General features: G+C 49.5%; 1 protein-coding gene across 3 annotated transcripts in view; it reads left to right on the top strand.

Moving 5' to 3' along the window:
* The first annotated feature begins 2,048 nt into the window (after positions 1-2,048).
* The window catches only part of PDPK1 (3-phosphoinositide dependent protein kinase 1), a 63,412-nt gene continuing 56,707 nt past the window's right edge, over positions 2,049-8,753 (top strand). The window contains exon 1 of one of the 3 annotated variants that reach the window (XM_074346475.1): positions 2,049-2,207. In XM_074346475.1, coding sequence (XP_074202576.1) covers positions 2,184-2,207 — 24 coding nt within the window. In that variant the 5' untranslated portion in view covers positions 2,049-2,183. The remainder of the gene's footprint in view (positions 2,208-8,753) is intronic. The other 2 variants (XM_074346477.1, XM_074346476.1) reach the window with 2 other exon arrangements.

The following is an 8,753-nucleotide window of genomic DNA, read 5'->3' as shown; positions in this document are numbered from 1 at the left end:
GTAAGATGGTAGTAGATATTGAGTATCTCCAGGTTGTGGTGAGAAGTAAGAGAAATCATATAAAGTGGTTAGCGTTCTTTGAGGACAAGTTATTCTTACTTTGCAAGGATTGAAAAATATAAAATAAGGGTTGTTGGGAGGCAGTTGAGTACAGTGGCCAAGAGCAAGGCGTTGGTGTTGGTTGGGGCTAGTTTTGAGTCTTATGCTCTGTGACTTAGTAACTCTATGACCAAGAGAAAGCAAATCACTAAAGCCTTGATTTCCTCATGTAAAGAACGGAAATGGTCATAGTACCAACTGCTCATGCAGCTGTTGTGTGGAAAATCAGGTACATTGCTCTTAATACATAGCAGGAATTATTGACGTAGGATAATGTCCCCAGTGTTCCCAAATGTTGGCTGTGGCTTGGTATGGTAGGAAGAGCAGTGTCTACCCTGAACTTGTCTTTGTGTCTGCTGAGGGTGAGTGTGTCTAGAGCTGGGTAGGCAAATGGCAATTTGCAATATGTTATCAAGAGTTCTGAGAGGGATACCTGCATTCTGACCCAGCAATTCCAGCTGCTGAGAATTTAGCCTAAGGAAAGAAGTAAGGTTGTGCCTGTATTTCAGTGCAGGTCCTCCTTGTTCATGAGGAAAAAACCGGGGAACCACTTCAGTGTCAGGAGGGAGCTTGATCAATACATGGATCTACAAGCTATAGGATTCCTCCCGTGGAGTCCTCTTAGCCTTTACAACTGAGAAAGACAGCAGTCATATATCAGGAGAGCTGTGCAGGATACAGGATGATACATTGTTAGGGTGAAAAAGTGAGTATCAAAACAGCATGAGCCCTTCTGAGGGATGGGGGTTACATTTGCCATTTTATTTATTTTGTAAGGTACATAAATGTACAGATGATTGGAAAGATGTACAAACAGATGCTGTAGAGCCTAATGGTCAAAGCACAGCCTCTGGCATGTAGTATCAAGATCCTGGGTCTGGCAATACAAGACTGAAGGCAAGTTCCAGAACTGTGCTATATGCCTCAGCCTCCTCATATGAAAAGTGGGGCAACAATAGCTGGGATGCTTGTTTAGAGTAAATGAGATCAGACATGAAAATTCCTTACTAAGAGTAAGCACTTGGTGAGTGTTAGCAGCTCTCACTGCTATTCAACAATTAATTCTGGAATTATAGGTTCACTTATCTTATTATTACTTCTCTGTGTTGTCTTAATTGTTACTTTAAAATAGAATTGTTCAAAAAATTGTTTTTTGAAAATAGAAAAAAGGTTATTTAAAAATATGCAAACCTTCAGGTAACAAAGATGACTCTAATTTTGTTTAAAACAACATCATCTTAGAACAACAATGTGAATGTACTTAATGCCATTGAGTCATACACTACAATGGTTAAGGTGGTAAATTTTATGTGTAATATACCACAATTTAAAAAACCCACCAACATCATCATCAAAAACAGTAACAACCACCAAAAAATTCAACATCATCATCAACAAAAATAACAAGAAAACTAATAAGCAGAGAAGAAAGTTCTGAAGGTGTCCCAGGGACTATTAGCAGTGATGAGATGGGATTGTTTTCTGCCCTATAGATAGTACTTTAGAGCCTGGATTTCCTTCCGTGAATACTTCTTAGTTCTGTAACTAGTGAAGTTGCTTTTCGGTGTTTCCTCAGAGCCCGGCTTCCAAGTCCGAGCAGTGCGGGTTGAAGCCCAGCCCCACACCCTGCCTCGGGTGTGACCGTGGCCCGCCTCAGCTCCAGCTCCCTCCCCGAGCACTGCGAGCCTCACTTTCCCGAACTGGGATGACAGTTCGCCCCATCCCCCGCCCGGCCCCGCCCCGCGGCCCCGGGATTGGCTCGCGCCCGGTCCCCCCCTCGAGGCGGGGCCGGGTCGCTCCAGCCCGCCGGGCCTCAACCCGGAAATGCGGATCGCGGGCGCCGGCGGGGCTAGCCGGGCAGAGCGACAGCGAGTGTGGCCAGTGGGCGCGGGCAATGGAGGCAGCGCGGCGGAAGTCCCGCCTGGCGTCGCGCGGGGGCGGGGCGGCGCCGGGGGCGGTGGGCGGCGGGGCGGGCGCAGGATGAGGGCGGCCATTGCTGGGGCTCCGCTGCGGGGAGGAGGACGCTGAGGAGGCGCGGAGCCGCGCAGCGCTGCGGGGGAGGCGCCCTCGCCTACGCGGGGCCCATGGCCAGGACCACCAGCCAGCTGGTGAGTGCGCGGCGGCCGCCCTGGCGCGCCGGTTCGTCACCCGGCCGAGCGCGTCGGCCGCCGGGGCCCGGCGAGGCGGGGCGGCCCGCGGTCCCGGGGGCCGGGCGGTGCCTCACCTGCGGCCGGGCGGCCGGGCCGGGGACCTTTGGCGCCGTGGAGTCACCGCTTGGCCGCCGCGGGAAGCTCGGGCGCTAGTGCCGCGGACGCCGGCCCGGCGGGGGCGCTGACAGGCGCACGGAGGGCGGGGGAGGCCGGGGAGGTGTCACCGGCCCGTCGCGGTGGAAGTGCTGGGAAAGTTTGTTTTCGGCGCGGCGCGGCCTGGAGCGGAGCCTCCGGGGCTATCTTTCGTTCTGTGGAGGAACCGCCCTGGGCCTTCACCTGGGATCGGGTCCTGGTGCCTCTGTTCGCAGCGAAAGCAGGAGGTGCGAGTTCTTCCTCAAAGCACCTGATGCTCGGGCCCCTCCGAATTCTCGGTTGGGATGGAATCTGATCGACTCCGATACACGTCTTTCCTGGCCCGGCGGAGCGGCATTTGGATGCTTTTCCTGCCTTGAGGCTCCACTTTGGCATCGGCATCAGAGTGTTGGGAGCCTCCGGGAAGCCGGACTTGAACCTACCACCGCGGGCAAGCCCGGGCGGATAGATTTTAGAGCGAAGAAAAAAGATAAAGCACTTGTTGGGTTAAATGTTTTGGTGAAAGTATCGCTATTGTTCCAGTGTTTTCTCTCTGTTGCTAAAAGTATCCCTAGTGTTTTTTTGCTTCCTCTCCTGTTAAGTTCTGGAGTCTTGGGAAGGTGATTTAAGGGTTTATACCTTGTATGCGAATGTGAAGTGGATGATGGAAGAATGTCTAGACAGCTTGCAAAATTTCGGTCAAAAGGCAGATCCCTTAAAATGAAGGAAGACCCAAGAAGTTTACTTGACCCATTATTTTCCGTGGTAACAACTTAATCTTTTTGAAGGGTCGTGAGCCCCTTTGAGACTCTGCGGGAAGGTCTGAGTGTCCTCCTATGAAAAAGGCACAGCTACACCGAATTTTGTGATCGCTTCGGGAGGCTCTCGAACCTTTTCCAGGTCAACCGGGGACTTCGGTTAAGAACTCTGCTTTACAGAGATGGTTGATAATCTGAAGTCTGAGGAAGAGGACCTGTTCAATTGAGAAAAACGGTGAAAAGCGAAGGGATGTCTTTGACTATTGCAGCATGTGTGGCTGTACCCTGGGGTGCCTGGACTAATACACAGAAACACGAATTAGGTTGTTTGGCGGACCTCAGTGGAGGTTGGGGCTGACAATGATCATGGAAGTTTGTAAAATGAACTTTCACACAGTGATGCTGTTGCAATGCAAGGTGTGTACTCTGATGGCGCCTATGGGAAGAGGAAAAGAATATCTTCTCATAGTCTTGGTAGTTCCACGTGATGGACATTTGACATCTGGAGTTTTCTTCGCAGAAGGCAGCTTTGTAGTGAAAAAATGCTGAAGTTCACCGAGAAAAAAAATGAATTACAGAATAAGTATCAACCTCCCAGTCAGGAAATGTCTTCATCAGCTAGATTTCCCCACATGTACATGAGACTTTGCTGTCTTTACCGTCACTCATGGCAGAGATGCCCCAAGTATGGGATTCTTCACCTGAGGACAGATAGATTTGCACTGTTCAAGTGAATTTGTACCTGGACTTTTAAAGAGGCACTTTATGAGAAGCCCTCTGGCTGAGTTATTTTCCCATTTCTTTAAGTATATACCACCAACAGGGGGAGCGGTAGGAATTGGGAAGTCTGGAAATGGCCTGGCTCAGTTTGATACTAAGGTGAGCCAGAGGCTGTAAGAACCATTTATTGAGCACTTACTTTAAGGCAGGGACTTTGCAAGATAGCTCACATGGTGTTGCTTGACTTCTGTCTACAGTGTTGTGAGGTAGGTGTCGTTCCCATTTTATAGGTGTGAAAACTGAAGTGCAGAGAGGTTGAGTACCTGCCTGGTTAATAGAGTGCAATTTGAACCCCCATCTGAGCAATGGCAGAGGCCTGAGTGCCACCCTGCCCTTCAAGTGAGGAGTGCCCTCAGGGAGGATCTGCTGGGCTGCTCAGTGCAGCACTTGGCCTAAGGAGGTCTTCAGTGCCACTGCCCAGGACATCTTCTCAGGGATTGTGTATGTCCTCTGACTGCTGTGCTGGGGGCAGGAGGGGCATCTTCTCGTGGAAGGACAGCACACTTATTTACTTCTTTGGGCAGATGGCTGAACTCTGTGACCCCTGGAGCCTGTTTCAGCTTCACACTGTCAGAAAGCAGCTGTTTGGAAAGAGTCTCTGGTCCCTCCTTATTTGAGGGCTGATGTTCTCAATGGGTGAGGCTTGACTCTTTTCTTCACAAAAAAGAACTGTGCAACAATTTTGTTAAAGGTAAAATTGTCGATCAGGTAGAGTGGCTCCCTGCACACTCTAGGGTGGCTCTATCTTTTGCAAGTATGGCTGAGTCTGTGTGGGAGGGCAGTGGGGAAGGCAGAGAACAGGGAAAGAAATGGGTTCTGATTTTCACATGCCCTTTTAGGTAGCTTCTCATTATGTGGCCTCATGCAGGGGATGCATTTCTGTCCCTGTGACGCCCCTGAGAGCAGTTATGAGCTGAGTCCAGAGCTGGCAAGGTGAGGTCCCCATACTAATACAAGGTGGAAGCGTAGGTTTGTTTTACTCTTCAGATGTGCGTTTTGTAAGAAGGATCACCGCAGCAGCTTGTTGAGATATGTGACCTGAAGAGAGGCCTTGGGCAGCTCTTTAAAGCAGGACTTGGCCTCTTGGCTGCCTTTAGCACAGTTTTGGGGAGGAGGAAAAGGCAGCTGTGGAGTGAGTCCCCCCTTTCAATCTGTGCCCTCGTCCCTTGAGCCACTTAATGTAGGGTTTGGGTGCATGTAGGGCAAGTGTGTAATGGACAGGGAAGTGCTGCAGAAATGCACGGGGGCAAACAGGGTCAGTCCCTTCTGATAGTGTGAGGAAAACTGTCACAGCCACTACACTTTACCCTTCTTACGGAGTATTTTCTGTGGAAATGGACTTTGATGGAATCCCACATGATACGTCACTTCTGTGACTGCAGAGCAAGGAGCCGCTGCTGGGGAACACCGTATGCAGAAATGATTCCCTCAGCAGGTGCCCGGGCTAGGGCCAGTGTGTGCGTGCTCTGCGCCTGCCCTGGTGATGACAGCTGGCCAGAGGGGTGTGGAGCACAGTTGTTTTGAAGGCAAGTTCAAAGGGCAGATCACTGGGGAGGAAGTGCTGTTGTGGAAACTGTAAGTTTTGGACATGTATTGTTAAGACCTTTTGGTAGTACGTTCTTCTGTAACTGGATTACACTCTTGTTTAGTGTAATACCAGACCAGAACCTTTAAAGAATTATTTGAATATGGGGAACTGGTTGTGTAGCCAGCCCCTAGATGAATCAACAGGCAAGTGCATTTTCTCAAGAGTAGTGGGGAACATGTTCTGATGATGGTGTCTTAGAGGAGAAAGGCCTGTTGGGTTCATGATGGTTCTTGGGGACCTGTTTTCTGTGCGTGACACTGGTTATGTATATATAGTTGCACAAAGTCTGCTTCTGTCCTCCTGGTCTAGAAAAATTTCCTGATTTAAACTAATTTTTTCTCCGAGAAATTCCAAGTTGTTTTGAATGTATTGAGAGAGAGAGTTCATTATAAAGGATTTACAATTGTGGGCTTCAAATCTCTTATCAGAGCAACTGATTCAGGTTTCTGTTTAAATGGCTGGATTACACATAGGCCCACAGAAGCGAGAACTGACAGCGCTGCAAACTCTGTGTGTGAAAAAGAGGGACAAATCTGACATTAGCAGCCCATGACTGGGTTCGTGGCCCACAGAAGAAAAAACAAGGGTGGTTTCCATCTGCAGGCTGGTCGAGGGGCCTGATATAGGTGGGCGCATATTTCCTTGTGGCCCATTGACCTCTTCTGTCCTACGGATAGGATTGTGCTCTCTGTACCAACCACTTGGAGCCTGCAGGGATTCAAAATATTGAAACCACAGAAGGTGTGGTTTGAAGGTATGTCTGGATGCCAAGGAAGTTAGCTCTGGAGGTCTGTGTCTTCTGCCTGTTTGCAGAGCTGGTGACAGGTCTGCCCATGTTGGAGAGGGCTGATGAAAGGCTGTGTGTGTCTCAGCAGCATTTCAGTCAGAATTCATCCGGCTAAAAGCTTAGCTTTTAACAGTGAATTCATTGTTGAAGTCTCATTCTTCAACCTGTTTTTCTTTTTTTGAATTAATTTTACTGTAGCAGGAGTTGTATCTCAAAGTGACAGCTGAATATTGGATGCTGTCAGAGAAGATTGGTAATACTCGCAGGGAGGTTTGAAGCCTCATTGAAGTTCTCCTTAAGTGCTTTGACCTGCAGTGGAAAGCTGTGGGGAAAGGGGCTTGGAGTTAACTTTTCCATTCTCTCTCTGTCTCTGGGAGATTGGGAGGACAGGGCTTGCAGTGGTCCTGGGCACTCTGCCTCCACCCAGGGGGAGAAGATTGACCTTGCAGACCTCAGTCGTGAACCCTATCTGAAGTGTGGTGCTTGTGGTCAGTGGTGGCATGACTGGGACACTCTCCTGCAGTGAGGGAATTAGTTGCGGCTGGAGGGGAATTGGCCACACTGTGTTCTCCTCATGCACTCTCTCCTGGTGACGCTGAAAACATTGACAAACTTTTTTCCTAGTTCTTCCTTTCTTGGTGAGGAAGTGAGGACTCACTGGTAGGGTCCCCAAGTTCCAATGCCCCTGTGACCTCCCCTACCTCTCCTGGCCTTACTTAGCTCTTCCTCCGGGGTCCCTTGGATGCCTTTGCCATGTGGCCGCTCTTCCCAGCCTGCACAGCTCCTGAGAGTGTCCAGGATGTTCTTGGTTGCCAGGTTCTCCTCTTTAGGCCCTTCCTCTTTGCTTGAAGAAATGCCCCTCAGTGGAAACCCCGCCCTGCGGCTATGAGTCCTTTTCTGGTCAGTCAGCTTCTTTGTGCTACTCTCCCCTTTGGTCTGCATCAGGTTTTGTTATATAGTCAATGTTGAAAACAGGTTCTGTACCTTGTTACGTATTTATCTTTCTGAACCTGGAGTCTTTAGGTTGTTGCTGTTACTCTTTTTCATGCTTTTGCCTCATGGTTCTCATACCTGGGCTTCCTGTGGCATGTTTGTCTCAAGCCTGTCTGTCTTACCATCTTTGCTGTTTATTAAGAAAAACATCTTTGAATCCTGCGTATCTGCTCTGACTCCCTGTGTTCAGAGCTGTATATGTTTGAGGGGTGGAGGGTCTCATAATAATAAACTGTCACTTATTTAACATCCAATATGAAACTTTCCAAACTAGGAAGTTCAGTGGTTGAAAACATGGTCCCATGTTCCACTTCTTCATTGTCTAAGGAAATATAATTTAAAAAGGAGATAGCCCTTTTTTCTGCATGTATATTATACCACCTGCCTGACCCTTGAAAGATTATATTTCAAAGCCATTGGTTCCTTTTTATGCTACAGCCCTTCCTGGGAAATTTTGGTGACCCATTGTTAGGTTAAACCTGGACTAGTAAGTGTTAGTGTCGAACATACTGAATTCTGAGCTGAGGCTCTCAGTGTCGGCACTGCTGCCCTGCTGTGAGCCCTGCCATGGACCACTGTCCTCACGTGGTCAGACCCTGAGTTCCTCACCTGTAGAGGAACTGAGGTGGGTGATATGGACCCTGCTCTAGAGACAGCCGCCCCCAAGGTAGGGTTAGATTGGTTTGTTTATTTTTTAATAGAGGCACTGGGGATTGAACCCAGGACCTTGCGCATGCTAGTCAGGCACTCTATCAACTAAGCTATACCCTCCACCTCACCAACGCAGTTTTTTTCCCCATCAGGAGGATTGTTTTCTTGAAGATCCCTAATTAAGGATCAGGATCACCTTAGCAGTTTCTCTGACCCGAAGCCAAGCTGCTTTTCCCTCATGGCAGAGGGACCACGGGGGAAACAACCACCCTGCTCTGCGGCCCTCTTGGCACATCTCTCTTTGCTGCTTTGGGTAAGGTCAGAGGGCTTTTCCCAGCCCTTGGCTTTGCTCTAATCTCTAAGAGTGTTCTGTCCTAAGAGGAGCGCTTGCTCCCTGAGTGGGTGCAGCTGTGCCGCTGAGTGTGAGAGGCTCCACCTTCCCGGGATGGTTGTGCAGCTGGTGGTCCTGGGGGGTGTCTCAACACTCAGTGTCTGGGCAGCCCAGCTTGTCCTGGGTTTTCCTGCCATGCACCTGTGCACAGATGTGCAGTGAGTGAGTGTGAGTGAGAGAGCCACCAGGGAGGAGAGCAGGAGTGAATGTGAATTTTAGACCCAGTGTGTGCCAACACTAGGTGTCCAGCAGTTCTTTTCCTTTGGGAGATGATGGGAATAGCCCAGTCTCTGGGAAGATGGCCTGAACACTGGCTCTGCTCAGGCATGTTCTTAGGAGGTCTAACCTATAGCAGCTAGACCCTGGGGAAGCAAGTAAGTTAGCAAGCTAGCTTACTTAGCAAGCTAAGAAGCTGGATGACTGC

This window comes from Camelus bactrianus, chromosome 18, assembly GCF_048773025.1.
Source record: "Camelus bactrianus isolate YW-2024 breed Bactrian camel chromosome 18, ASM4877302v1, whole genome shotgun sequence".
NCBI classification, from domain to species: Eukaryota; Metazoa; Chordata; class Mammalia; order Artiodactyla; family Camelidae; genus Camelus; species Camelus bactrianus.
The sequence above is the reverse complement of the archived record's forward strand: the minus strand, read 5'-3'. Positions and strand labels throughout refer to the sequence as shown.